Raw genomic sequence first — 14,525 nt, 5'->3', positions numbered from 1 at the left:
TTAGACCTTGTGCATTCTACAACTAAGCACGGCCTGGTGCGCGCTGCTCCGCCAGGTGAGCTGAATTAAAGCAATCAAGGGCTGGCGTGCCTAGTAGACCTTAAAATGCATGCAGCAGCCATTTGACCTGGGTGCGACATACTGAGAGGACAGCAAACAAAGCACAATCCACTTGCCACTGTGAGGAAGACTTTGAGCTCGGTAAGCTCTTGGACTCATATTTGCTGCTTATATGTTTGGGAACTATGGAAGCTCAATTGTGGAAATGTATTTATGCTTTGGGAAATAGTTACTGCATTTAAGTTTTAAAAAAAAATTGTTATTAAAATGAATGTTTAACTTTGAATAAATTGTTTATGTAGATAGTGTTTCCCACATTTATGTTAATTAATACTAAAAATAGTTACCCCAAATCCTTGGTAAATCTTAAAACTAGTGTAAATATGTTTGGTTTAATTTAAGGAAAATCTTTGTAAAAGAAAATCCTTGGTTAAAGTCTCTATTAAAATGTTTGCAAAACTTTAAAATGTATACTTTAAAAATGTAATTGTTTATAAAAAGTGTAAAATGCAAGGTAGACACATTTTGTGTATTTAAGAACCACAGTTTATTTCATCTTCGTTGTTTGAAATTACTCAGCTCTGTGATTTAAAAACCAATGAATGTAAAACTAACTTAAACTGGGTTAAATGATAGTTTAGACAAAAGTATTTAGCTTTAGCTATGTTAAATGGCTTTCCTGAAGTGTATGTTTTTTTTTTTTTTTATTTCATTTGTATTCTGTATAATGCATTTTTAATTTATCTGAATGATTAATGAAATCTTTATTTTTGTGTTGAAAGGTTTTTCACCTACCTATCAGCTATCGAACTAGCTGGTCAAAATTAATTGAGTGAAATTCGAAGTCTGTTCTTTTTCAAGTGTGGGCACCTCACAGACAGAACACTTGACAATGAGTGTTATTAAGGCTTACTAAGTTAATCACATCAATGCATGTTAACCTGGCTAAATTCTTAAATTGCATTACAGATTGTTAGTATATTTGTGAGTCAAATCTTTTTGTTGTCACACATTCAAGTGTTGCAGCAGTACTTAATACTTAATGACAACTTTCTATTAAGGATCTTTATCTTAGTACAGTCTGAGATCCTATTATGAATTAAGTAAATTGTGGGTCATATTTGTACACATTCAGATATGCAACTGCTGTTGATTAATGGATATGACAGTGCCAACATGAGCATTTAACATCCAAAACACTGAAGCTTGCAGGAGGAAAGTTATCTATATTTAATTTTCTCTTGAAAGAACTCCATGTAAGGAAGTTTTAGGAGGAGTCCTCACCACCTCTAATAATAACTTTCTCTCCTTTAAGGCATTTCTTTTTCTCCTCAGGTTTTTTTTTTTTTTTTTTTTTTTTTTTTTTTTTTTTTTTTTTTTTCCTGTCTGGGCTTTCCTAAGTCTTACACATAACAGATTTGATTTATGAAAGACTTACTCTTTGCTCAGTCTTTATCCACTCTACAGTTTGCTTTCTCCTTTTTTGTCTCCCCACTTTGTTGTATTAACAGGAGATGAGTAAAGGATAGAAATGTTGTGAAAGCAGCAGGGGCAGATTAAACTCCTTACTTAGTAAAGTTGTTGTTGGGACTCTTAGTTTCTCATTACTTTAAAATAATTGTTAGCAAGAAAAATTATGTGTTTTGCCAGGCCCTGTGTGACAAAATTGTGGCTGTCTATGGGGGGGGGGGGAACCCCTGATACATACATAGAAATAACCATGAGCAACATTTTAATAACTGATTCAAATCCAGTAAGAAATGTTTTTGGTTGACCAGGTGGACAGAATAAACATTTGATATAAAAACATAAAATCTGTTGAGTCCCTCTGTGTAATGGGGTATCAAGCTTCACCGACTTCCAAAATACCTGGAGAAGTACAGAAGTCTAGAGGGGAAAGCTCACGCAACACTTGTCTAACATCTATTTTTTTTTTTTTTTTTTTAAATTTGAACATTGTGTAAAATGTAAACATTAATTTGAAAATCTCAAACCTATATTGTATTATAATAAAACATAGAAATTATATCAAAAGTTGAAACTGGGAAAATAGCTGTTAATGGAGGCGACAGCTTGCTGGACTTTTGGGAGTGTTGTGTTTTGTCTGATATGATTCTAGCCGCTCAACAGTCCTGCGTCTTCCCTGTCTTATTTGTTGGTTTTATGATGGACTCAACATTTTGAATTTGAAAGATCTTGAGTGCAGACAGGCGAATTCAATTCACCTAAATTCTTCTTCTTGCAAATTCCATAGGCACTAATTGACCCCCACAGTATAAGAGATTTAGGTTTCTGAACTGAGTGCTGATAACAAGCCGGGTGATTCCTCTTCTCTTTTAGTCTGGAAGTTGAGCAGCCATGTTTTAATTGAAATTTCAGTTTGTCTGATCACAGAACATTTTTCCACAGTTTACCTCGGCCCATTTCAAATTAGTTTTGGCTCAGAGAAAATGGCAACATTTCTGGATAATGTTCACACGTGGCTCCCTTTTTTTTTTTTTTTTTTTTCATGATGGAGTTTAACATGCATGGTGAACTGTGTTCACAGACAGTGATTTCTGCAAGTGTTCCTAAGTCCATATGATGATTTGCATGACAGAATCATGCCTTTCTATAATGCACTGCTGCCTGAGGGTCCAGACATCCTGTGTGTGTGGGGGTTTTCTCTCCCCCCCCCCCCCCCCCCCCCCCCCCCCCCCCCAGTTCTTGGACTCTTGTTGATATTATGTACTATATGATTAAATATCTACAGTTTTCAGAATTTTACATTGAGAAACATAATTCTGACATTGTTCCATAATTTAGTGTTTGCCAATTTTTGAACTTCTGCATATTATTACTTCTGAGAAACTCTGATTCTCTATGATTGTCACTGTATGTGTAAATTGTAGTTTAAGTTAATATTTTTTGACTTATTGGTTGTCTTTTTTTGTTTTCTGCTTATGTTATACTAATAGTTTCTTGTCTCTGTGCCTTCCCTGTGTTCCACGTTTCTCCTTTAGTTACTCTTGTTTCTCTGATCCATGTTTCCTGTTTTCCCCAGTCACTCATGTTGCCATGTCAGTGTCAAGTCTTCGTGTCTGTCTCATGTTTCCTGTTTTATTTTGACAGTTCCAAGTCCTGCGTTCAGTTTCTTTCCTTTCATTTATTGTCATTGTCAGAGAACAATGAAATTGCGTTTGGGGCTTCCGTACAACCCGTAAAGAAAATAATAAATACCCCTAAAAACCCAAGTGTAAATATTTAACCCAGTGTGACTCCAGGGGCCTGTGCTTCGTACCGCGCTAAGTGAGTTAGCTGGATTAGATTGTTGACGATTTCGCGTGATCCTGGATCGTTCGGTTCCCCGAAGCCCATCCGGGACTTGCTGTCATAGCAACAGAGCCGTAAGCGTAAAACCTGCTGGGGAGCAGGTTTACTTTATGTAAACAGGATTAGATCGCGGCCACGCAGGTATGCCCGCGTCATTCATACGAAAGCAACAGCGATATTCCACCACTGTTTCACCATAAATAAATAACATCACTGTAACCAAAGATAATGCAGCACTTGATCCTTTTATTGATGTCACACAGATACATACATACAAAAAAAGGGAAATGTACCAGTAATCACGCCATGTCATGTAGGTGACCACGCCAGATGCAACACACATGCCAGAGTGGGAATAGCACATTACGTCGTGTAATCATGATGACAGCCCACGGCTATAAAAGCGAAGGTGGAAGTGGGAAGTCTGTCGCAGCCATGTCCTGTCCGTTTGTACGCGAGCCACCCATTGCGGAAGGTGCAAGAGTGATAAGGAGAGTGTTCAGAATCCAACGTATATTGCGGGATAGACAGGATCCTTTAGCACAGCGCGACAGTGTGCTCATGGAGAGATACCGATTTTTCCCGTGAGGGTATCATCTACCTAACCACCCTGCTGGATCCCCATGTTAAGAGTACCACTCACCGTAGTCGGGCATTAACAACTGCACAGACTGTGTGCATTGCCTTGCGTTTCTTTGCGAGTGGCACGTTCCTGTACGCGTGTGGAGACGCAGAGAACGTTGGCAAAAGTGCCGTCTGCCGGGCCATTCGCAAAGTGTACCTGGCACTCAAGCATTACCTGGGTGTGTTTGTGGTTTTTCCAAGCCACGTAAGAACACAGGTCGTCAAACAGGGCTTTTTTGCCATTGCAGGTACAGTAAATTGTATAGTGTATGTGATGCAATCATGACCTATGGCGGTAACTGTAGCTCGAGCGTCCGCAGGCTTCCCGAATGTGATTGGTGCCATAGACTGCACACACATTGCGATCCAGGCCCCCCCAGGCCCCAATGAAGGGGACTTTGTCAACCGAAAGGGGGGCCACAGTATAAATGTGCAGGTGAGTAATACTGACATTCCAGATGGCAATATATAATGGGAGACGTGTGTTCACACATGATACAATCCCCCAGATGGTGTGTGACTCCATGTGCCACATCACAAATGTGGAAGCTAAATGGCCCGGATCAGTGCATGACGCACGGATCTTCAGAGAGTCAGGGTTATGCACATCATTTGAGCGTGGTAAGTAAGGGAGGCTTATATTGATACTACATACACCTTTCGGGCCTGACATAACAGCAGTTCCCCACTACACAGGGGCCTACGATGGGATCCTCCTCGGGGACAGAGGTTATGCATGCAGGCAGTACTTTATGACACCGTTCCCTGACCCCGACCCTGGGCCACGAACCCGCTACAATGCAGCTCTGGCCAGGACAAGGGCACGCATTGAAATGACCTTTGGGCAACTGAAAGAACGGTTCCAGTGTCTGAGACGCCTGAGGGTTGCACCTGACAGGGCATGTGACATCATTGTTGCATGTGCCGTACTGCACAACATTGCCACCATCAGAGGGGAGGGGACCCCCGTGGTGGAGGTGCAGCCTGAAGATGACCTCCAGCCAGTGCACTTGGACCAACCTAGTGGCAGAGCTGCACGGGACAGGATTGTGCAACACAATTTCGCATAATAAAGAAATGACATGACATATTTTCTATTGACGTTTATTTGTGCACCGTTGTCTGTCCCATCACACACAGGCCGGTCATCAGAGTTGCCTGGAAAGACAGAGCATATATGCTGTGTCATGCAAGGTCAGCAATAGTGCACCGAGTGAACGTGTGTTCCTACTCACTCTGGAGTTCCCCTTGGAGCAACTCGATTTGCAGTTGCAGTTTTTGCCTCATCAGAGCTTGTAGTTCGATCTCACCTAGGAGCTTTTGTTTCTTCAGCTCAGTGTACTCTATTTTCTGCTGGAGACTTCTCTTGTAGAGCAGACGGATGCCACCCTGTGTCGAATGTAGTGACAACATTTAACAGGGGATGCATGTCACATGGGCAGTATAATTAGTCACAACACAGCCCACCTCTGTATCAGCAGGCCTCTCTGCCGGCCTCTTGGCCTGCGAATCATACTGCAGTCAGACACACATGGCAGTACACAGGTGGATGGCAATTCAGGCCAATGCATGCATGTACTCACAGGGTCTTCCTCCAGACCACCGCCATCTGACAGGGTTGCGTCACTGTCCTGTGCAATGGTAGCACAATGGTGTTACAAGGGGATGTGGTACAGCCTATTGGTCTGTACAATTGGGTGGGGACAGATATATGTATATCTCCCAACTTACTGTGCATGCTCCAGTCACCCCTTCCATGGGAACAGGTAAGAGTGATGGGGTGTCATGTAACACTACACACAGAGGAAACTCACAGTGCCAATGTATGTCACAGTTCGAATAGCATTTTCATTACGGCAACAACCACACATTTTACATTGTGCAAATGGCATCATGGGCCCACTCACCAGTTATGTAGGTGCTGCTGCTACTGCACCCCGGCTTCTGCTGGTCTATGGAAGAGCTGCCCCCAGGGATGCCCTCAACAATGGGTCTGGTGGCATTCAACCTTAGAGCCAGCTCCTCTGCTGGGGTGTGACGAGGGGGTGCAGGACCACCACCTGTCTTTTGTTGCTCTGCCCTCTTCTTGGTTGCTGTTATACACACACACAGGGATTGTTTCAGGGTGTCTTTTCATGGGACTGACAGCAATATACGTGTTGGATATTACCATTCTGTAGTATGTTCTTGTATTTCACTTTTACTTGTTCCCATGTTCTGGTGGGTCCGGTTGTGGCTCTAATGTGTACAGGGATATCATGTGATATGGTTTGATATGTTACATTATGATATGGTATGGTGTCATGTGATATGTTGCATTACTTACGCGTTTACTTCTTCAGCAACTTTCTGCCAGCCCTCTCTCCTTGCCTTTGCAGCCTTCGCGGTGTTCCCTTGCGTTGTGATTTCACTCTGGTGCTCCTGAAATCCCTCTATCAAGAGTTCTTGCTCTGCCGCGGTGAAATACTGGGCGCGCTCCTTCACCATTTTCGCCAACCAATCAGCGGGTTGCCGATCACTGTTTCTGCTATCGATGCGTATCCCCTTTTACGGCACCCAGTGATCGCACATTACTTCATCCAGCTGTACTAATCGTCAACAGCAGGTGTGTTCGGGGAACCGGATTAGCGCGCTCACGGTTAGCGCGATGATTTGATCTTGGATGTTTCATTTGATCTTGGATGTAGTAAGCGACGTACGAAGCACAGGGCCCAGTGCAATAAGACAATCCTTAGCAACAACATGAGAACATGACAAGTAATGTTCATAAGAAATTCAGACAAAGACCTGAGAAACATGACAAAGTACAACAATGCAACCCATTCAATATTATTGTACTGTGAGATATGATGTCAGATATGATGGTTATCTATTTAAGAAAGAGGGGGGGGCAGAAGGGGGAAAGAGAATAAAGATATGATGCACCAATGCAGACCAGTTCAGTGCTATTAAGAAGTTGGATATGGTTATTGTCCGTGAGAGGGGGGCAGAGAGTTCAGGAGCCTCACAGCCTTTGCCCGTTGCCAGGTTGTCTGCTTAACTCCCCTTGTGGGTTACGATAGGTTGCTTCCATCGGGTTTTGCACACTATCTCATTTGGTATATTTATTGACTTAATGAATGTATTAGCAGTATGCAAGACAATGTATAGGAGATATATTTGTTACTGGAGTTTTAGTATGAATAAAAAAATTCATTGCTTGACTACTGTGTTTTAGATGGGTGATTAGAAGACGGTACTCTGAATATTTGTTTGTGTTTTAGTAAAAACACATTTAAAACACCCAGTCGTATACATCTAGCATATGGTATAAAGCCAGTCATTGTCTCTAGAAAGGGACAGTTCTCAGTCTAAAATCAGGGTGATAATCATATTTGGCACCAAGCAGTAAGAGTATAAATTTGGGGTGCTTTTGTCCCATCCAGTGTCACACACATCCATTACAAAGGACACAACATTGACATTCAATACTTTGAAATAACTTTAAGTGTGTGTGTGTGTGTGTGTGTGTGTGTGTGTGTGTGCGTGTGTGTGTGCGTGCGTGCGTGCGTGCGTGCGCGCGCGCTAAGAAAAAAGGGAAAAACTGAACTTGAAAAACACAGCTTTATTGCTGGAATAATTAATACAGAAACCAAAGTACAAACAGAACACACAGTTGGAGAAAGAGGGGGACACAGACTTAAATACACAAAAGGCCAAATAAGGAAATGAATCACAGGAACACACAGCTGAACATGATCTAGCTAATGAGACAGGGGAAGCACAGCTGAACTTGACGCACACCAGACAGGAGACTATCAAAGTAAAACAGGAAACACTAAGACACAGATTATCCATCCATTTTCATCCGCTTTGTCCGGGGCCGGGTCGCAGGGGCAGCAGCCTAAGCAAAGAGACACAGATTACTTCACTCAAAATTATACAGGAGCTGGGAGAAGAGAGTATTCAGGGGAAACGAGACGGACTTGGGAGACAACAGGAGGAGACACGAAGAGGGGAACACGGGAGCAGATAAGGAAGATGAGACAGAGAGGGAGCAAGGAACCGAGAGGGCGAGAGAGCACAAGCAAGCAGGAGGGGACAAGGGAGGGCGAGAGACAGACAGGGGAGACGCGGAGTGAAACACAAGGAGGGGAACATGGAAATAGGAAAGGGAAAAAAGACAAGTACACACACAGACATACACGCACACACAGAGGGACACAAAGGACAAAGACATAATGGGAACCTAATAGACAAGAAACTAAACTAATCATAAGCAAACTCAGAGCCATAGGATTAACTCAAAACTAATGAATGAACCTTAAACTGTAACATAAGACATAATAGTCACCAAAAACATAAGAAACTCAAAACACTGGGTCAGATGAGATGGCCTTTAATTGTCAGTTGCAGGTCTTTTGCCCACAACCGAGATGACAGACCTTGCCGACCGTACATACAATACACAAACATCACATTGGGGAGACAGGTCAGGCTAGGTAGCGAGGAAAAAAACATCGAAATGTGTAAAACAAAAGGATAATACAGGAATGCTCAGATATCAACACACTATAGCACAATAAACACAGACAAGCAACATGGGAAAGTGTTCCAGTGTGTACATCTGATCTGGGACGGCTGCAATCTTCGACTGCGCCTCCATAGTTCAGCTGAGAGAGTGTCCTTCGCCCTGCCAGGCGAAGTAAACAAAAATGTGTTTTTCGAGTCCAGCCAACCCAGGTGGCCTTGCATGGAATGGGAAGGAACAGACTCAACACAGTCATTATCAGGGAATTTTTATTCGGCTCCAGCCTTGAGCCCACAGCTGGCGCCGAAGGGGTAGCCAGATTATGATGGTAATTTTTCTTTTGCAACAACTCATGAGAATTTCAAGCTGTTCTTTAACACTCCGACACTGGTCTCTCAATCTCCCGTTGGATAGCCGCGAGTTTCTCCATGATGTTATTAACCTTCATTTCCGTGGTCTTGTCATTCTTTTGCTCAAAGAGCAGATTCTGAGACCTCATGACCGCAGTCAGCTGTTCCAAGATGTAATCCAACTTCCACTCAGAGGTGTTGTTCTGAGTGGACTTTTCCTTGATGTAATCCAATGTATGCTCAGAGCAGGGGCGATTCTAGGATCAGAGCTTTCGGGGTGCTGAGCACCCAGAGAGCTGCCCAGCCAGCCAAGATACACTTTACTTGTCACAATGAGACTAGGGGTGGGTTTTGATAATCGATTTATCGATTAAAATCGATTCTGGCTTGGATAACATGATAGCGATTCATTAAAATTCTGAATCGATTTTGCCCGAAACGCCAGAATCTCAGGTTAAACCTTACAAACAGCTAAAACAGTAAATGAGAGCAGGAACACGGATTCTGCACAAAGACGTAAACACAAAGCTCGGACCCGCCGACGGATCAGAATCAGTGAGATGTCGCCTTTCTCACCTGACGGGACGGACACGATCAGGGCTGAAAGCCGACAGCTCGCTGATTCCGATAAATAAATAAATTATTACAAAATATTAACAAATATATATAAAAATGGAGGCAACTGTGCCTGTGGTAGAACGTATACAATGCATGAAAAAACTTTACTGCAGATACTAATTTGACTAATTTAATAATACTAATTTTGTGTTGTAAGATTTATGAGTTGGGCAGCACGGTGGCACGGTGGCTAGCACTGTTGCCGCACAGCAAGAAGGTCCTGAGTTCAATTCCATACGGTGGCCCCTAGAGACAAAGCACGTACAAACTCCAAAACACTTGCAAACTCCAAAACACTTGCAAACTCCAAAACACTTGCAAACTCCAAAACACTTGCAAATTCCAAAACACTTGCAAACTAAAAAACACTTGCAAAATCCAAAACACTTGCAAACTCAAAAACACATGCAAATTCCAAAACACAACGGAAGTGCTCCAGGACGCTAGGGGCAGTGTTGAGCTCGATTTGCAAAATAAATGGCAAGTTTGTCTGTATGGGACGGTCTAGTCTCCGTTGCGCTTCCCAGGTTGCCTAGCAACCATGATACTAACCGCTGGAAACGTGTCATACAACTTGGTTTGACAGAAATGAGGGAGAACATATTTGTTTGTTTGTTTGTTTCTACAAGAGCTTTGTGTGATTTGATAAGTATCTGAGGCTGAGGCCACAGGACAGTAAAACATGATTTTTGGGCTTCATTTCTGTACTGAACAGTTATTTCAAGATTAGTTAGTAAATAAGAATTAGCTGGTGTTGTTCATGAGACTAAAGTCATATCACTTTGGTAATGTAAATATAATATGGCCAATATTATAGTTATTATATTAATCATTATTAGCTATTACAGCAGTGAACATGAACTCTGTGTCAAATACTGAGCTTCAGTACAGATTCAAGTTGCAGTTATTTATATGTCTTATTACCTTAAATCTTCACTCAAAGACAAGTATCTTTGACAGTGCATATATAGGTGTATCATATATAAGAGACAAATGTTGTTCCTTCAGTATGTTGGCATTACTAAATTTGGCTCATTGCTTACATATATTTATAAAAAGAAAATGTACAAGCTATGATAACTGTTTCTGATAAAATGAAGAGTAGACTGATATATGAAATATTCCTTTATTGGGTGAGAAAATCAGACCATGTCATAACTGCTTTAAGTCATACAGAATAGATATCAGAGCCTTAAACAGGCTGGCTTCTGCTAAATGGGTCAAACTGGGCAGAAAGTATACAAACACATAACATCCTTATAGAATATGATGTAACACTATAGATCAACTTACCTCAGAATATATAAAGCATATAAACAATTACAGCAATATGATGCAACAAACACAGCAGTGCTACTAATCCAAAATACTCAAAGCTTCATAGAACTGAAACAAACATTTATTTTTAGGTCCATTCTGCTGCTGATACATACTTTAGGTTTCTGAATATTACACTTGTTGCTGCCTTTCATAGTGTGTAACTTGAAGGCCCTGAGTACTTTCTCCCACACTGAAAACACTGGAATGATAAAATGATTTGAACATTACCTAATAAGACTGAAAGAAATCTCCGTCCCGGGTTTCTCCGTGGATCGGGTTTCCTCCAAGGCGTGAGCACCGATAAGCAGAGTTTTGTCCTTTCCTTATAAGATTCCTAATTATTCAAAGTAACGCTCAGGTATGTCAGGTATAGTCCTTGCTCTGATTGCCCTGTACCGTCTGCCTGAGGGCAACAGTTCGAACAGGGAGTGGCCAGGATGTGAGGTGTCTTTTATGATGTTTTGGGCCTTTTTAAAACAGTGGGCGTTGTGTAGAACTTCCAGTGTGGGGAGAGGGCAGCCAGTGATCTTTTGGGCGGTGTTAATGATCCCTTGGAGTGCTTTCCTCTGAGCCCCTGTGCAGCTAGTGTACCAGATGCATATGCAGTAAGTTAGAACACTCTCAATGGTGGCTCTGTAGAAGGACACCAGCAGTCTCTGTGTGATGTTATTCCTCCTGAGAATTCTCAGGAAGTACAGTCTCTGTTGGGCCTTTTTCAGCAGCTCGGAGGTGTTCACACTCCAGGAAAGGTTCTCCTCTATATTGACTCCCAGGAAGCGGAAGCTTGCCACCCTTTCTACACACCTACCCTAGCTTGAGGGTAGGGCACCAGCGCCAGAGGTGGGTTGGAGTACAGTTAGTATCCATTTCAAACAGGATAGCGGTAACAACAGTAGGCTGCGGACAATTTTAAGTTTTAGATTTTAAATAGGTTATATAAATTTCAATGGGAGCAACAGGATGGTCAAATGTAGCTGATTTTACTACAGAGCAGGACGGACTGTAGAGTAGCAAACATAGTCGGAAAACACGTTTTCAACACAGCAGGTTAGCTGGGTGTAATGTTTTTCAACATGGTCTGACTCCTACTATATAAAGAGTAACTGAAGGTTAAATTCAGCTAATATGTCCGCTCCGCTGCGTTTCAGCCACCATTGCTCTGGCAGTATCGGCGCTAGAGCCAGAGTAGGGGAAAGGCGAGCTGGAACAAACCATTTTGGGAGGGGGGGATATCTATACTTTTGTTGTTGAAATGTTACATTTCAACCAAGTACTGTAATCTTTTTATATTTTTAGTAGTGGGTCACACAAACAACAAATATTGTGAAAAAAAGCAAGAAATCTTTGGGGGTGCTTTGATTCATTTGGGCTAAAATCGAACATTTGGGCTAAAATCGCCCTTGGCTCAGAGGTCTTATTCTGAGTATTCACTGCAGCCATAAGCGCCTCCAAGCTCTTAACCATGCTGCACTCAGTGAGTCCTTTCTGAGAAGTCGCGCCTCGTCCCATCGTTTCAATCCCAGCGGGCAGCCTTGGGGGGGTTTGAACAGCCGGTTCTGCTTTCTTAATTCTCTGATAAGCCAGGGCCAAGCCAGCTCCGATCAGCAAGAACCCTGTTATCATGGTTCCGAATAGGTAGATCTCTTCAGCGTCCTCGATCGACAGTCCCGCCAGGCACATGATCCTCCATGTCTGCCACCCGTCCATCGTGTATGCGGCAGGGAAAGTCCCTCCAGGGCACTCGGGCTCTCCCGAGCCCAGACTTCTCGTTGAGGAAAGGGTGTCAATAGCATTCAGAGACCAGTTGATCAAATCCATAATTCTCTTTAGGTTTTAGAAACAGACTGTGAGAGAGTGTTCTAGGGAAAGTAATACAAAAAACACAAGACTAGACAGGGACATAAGAACTAAACAGGGAAAATAAGGGAGAGGAGAGGAGAAAAAGTGCGTCCGCCTCCTCCGAGAGCCAAAAGGACCAGTGAATCAGAACCATGGCAGTGAGGGTTCATATTGGTTGTTATAACAGAGGTTTTCTTATAAATAACATCGCTTTAAGAATATTTAGATGACTAGGTTGTCTAAATATGTATAGAATCAGGAATAAAAATGGGGGGCTATTTGATCCCTAACAGATGTTAGTTAAATTAGGCAGAGAAAAGAGGCATATCATCATGTTAATCACTAAAAGCTATGGGGTTATACTATAGTTGCACAAGAAAAGCATGTCCTTGGAATATCTCTATTTTGAGGCAAATGAAGATTGCTCACTACTTTACAATCTCTATTCAAACACACACACATACATGCCACCATATGCACGCCGTACCATTTAACAGAAACTACTTATCTTTTTAGAAAAAGCAACATTGCAGAAGAATGTTTCTTTTTTTTTTTCCCATTTTACTCAAAATAAGATGTGACATCACACAAGGGAAACTTCTCAACTCTGGTTATCTTAGTTGGCGCTATTCTGCATGTCTAAATATAACCGATACCTTTGACCTGCTGCACAATCTGCACAAAAAACAAAAAATCCACAAAATAGTCATATTTTAGGACTACATTTTATAAATATGTTTTGTTTATATAAACATCTAAGTGGAAGCTGTTCTAGGAATAGTTTCTGCTTCCTCAAACTCATAATATAGTTTAGGAAGTCAAAAAAAGTAATTCGGTCATTTATATTTTGTAGTATGACTTTTTAATGCAACTGACACAAGTGTGGGCAAGCTAAAACAGATTAAGTAGTGCACCATTTCTGCCAAATGGATGTGTAGAAGGGTATTAGCTGAGCCATCCGCTGATGTAGGCTAGCAATTAGGTCAGCTGGTCTGCTGGGACAGTGCCCGAGTTTGACTTTGTGGCCTGCCTGAACTAAAGCTATGGTACATTACTGGTTTGGTTTTCAGATGCCATTGAAAAGCATTTGTAGCATTTCCATTAAAACACACACACACACACACACACACACACACACACACACACACACACACACACACACACACACACACACACAAAACCAAGGAAAACAGCAAAAAAAGATGTATAGAGTGCTTTTTGTGCCTTGAGGATCACTTTTAAGAGAATTTTATTTTATAACCTGACATTTTTTTCTCATGCATGGATGGAGACTAGTGCTTAAAAATAATATAAAACAATTAAGGTTCCTCATATTGTGACAATTGTACCGTAATCATTTTGTTAAGAATAAATGCATTGACTGTTAAGATAAATGAGAAGGATGTACTCTTTGCAAGCACATCTTCTGTGCATTTTCCCTTTTCTTCAAACCTACTTCACCTTTTCCTTTCTAGGGTTTTATATGCATTTCATTCAGACTATCAAATGTCATGTCTTACATCAAGTGTTCATAAGCAATGCATCATCTATCTGCATGTGCATGTTTGCATCTGGAGAGGAATCCAAGAGTTCTTCACATGCGTGCACTCTCCATGTGTCACAATCAAGGAGGGGAGTTGTTTTCCCCAGTATCCCTGATGAATTTGGCTTCATCATTAGGCCATCGCACTGGAGAGCTATGTGGAGAGGGGTCATTAGCACTGGCTAACAAATATATGCATATGCTTCCTCTCACATATTTAGTGCCATCGAATTTACATACTGTAATGAGATTCTTCATTTGATATAGCATAGAAAGATGATTTTCCTGATGTATGAAAGAGCATGGCTGGATTTTAGTTTCACCCCTCCCCCTCCACCACCACCACCAC

The 14,525-nt window shown here is 41.9% G+C and overlaps 2 protein-coding genes across 2 annotated transcripts; both read right to left on the bottom strand.

The window, feature by feature from the left end:
- Positions 1 to 5,223: 5,223 nt before the first annotated feature.
- On the bottom strand, positions 5,224 to 6,483 carry LOC147314273 (uncharacterized). The gene is made up of 7 exons (XM_086262727.1): positions 6,323 to 6,483; positions 6,167 to 6,234; positions 5,904 to 6,089; positions 5,728 to 5,789; positions 5,580 to 5,627; positions 5,464 to 5,499; positions 5,224 to 5,385 (listed from the first exon to the last, which is right to left on the bottom strand). The coding sequence occupies exons 1-7, from the start codon at positions 6,481 to 6,483 to the stop codon at positions 5,224 to 5,226; spliced, it is 723 nt and encodes a 240-aa protein (XP_086118853.1).
- Positions 6,484 to 8,879: 2,396 nt separating this feature from the next.
- Positions 8,880 to 12,612, bottom strand: LOC147314272 (uncharacterized). Its single transcript, XM_086262784.1, has 2 exons — positions 12,209 to 12,612; positions 8,880 to 9,105 (listed from the first exon to the last, which is right to left on the bottom strand). Exons 1-2 carry the CDS (start codon positions 12,610 to 12,612, stop codon positions 8,880 to 8,882), a joined length of 630 nt encoding a protein of 209 aa, XP_086118910.1.
- Positions 12,613 to 14,525: the final 1,913 nt, after the last annotated feature.

Source organism: Aulonocara sp. 'chitande type north' Nkhata Bay, linkage group LG14 (assembly GCF_057382095.1).
Source record: "Aulonocara sp. 'chitande type north' Nkhata Bay isolate Kocher_YH1m ecotype deep benthic linkage group LG14, A_spYH_male_GT1.1, whole genome shotgun sequence".
Classification (NCBI taxonomy): domain Eukaryota; kingdom Metazoa; phylum Chordata; class Actinopteri; order Cichliformes; family Cichlidae; genus Aulonocara; species Aulonocara sp. 'chitande type north' Nkhata Bay.
Note: the sequence above shows the minus strand (reverse complement) of the source record. Positions and strands in the feature narration are given on the sequence as shown.

Excerpts from the sequence above, each read along its gene's own strand:
- LOC147314273 (XM_086262727.1), bottom strand. The coding sequence starts at position 6,483 with ATGGTGAAGGAGCGCGCCCAGTATTTCACCGCGGCAGAGCAAGAACTC. Across the intron at positions 6,090-6,166 it reads CAAGAACATACTACAGAATG|CAACCAAGAAGAGGGCAGAG; the intron begins GTAATATCCAAC and ends TGTGTATAACAG. Across the intron at positions 5,386-5,463 it reads AGAGGCCTGCTGATACAGAG|GGTGGCATCCGTCTGCTCTA; the intron begins GTGGGCTGTGTT and ends CATTCGACACAG.
- LOC147314272 (XM_086262784.1), bottom strand. The coding sequence starts at position 12,612 with ATGGATTTGATCAACTGGTCTCTGAATGCTATTGACACCCTTTCCTCA. Across the intron at positions 9,106-12,208 it reads GCAGTGAATACTCAGAATAA|CTGCTCTGAGCATACATTGG; the intron begins GACCTCTGAGCC and ends CTAGAATCGCCC.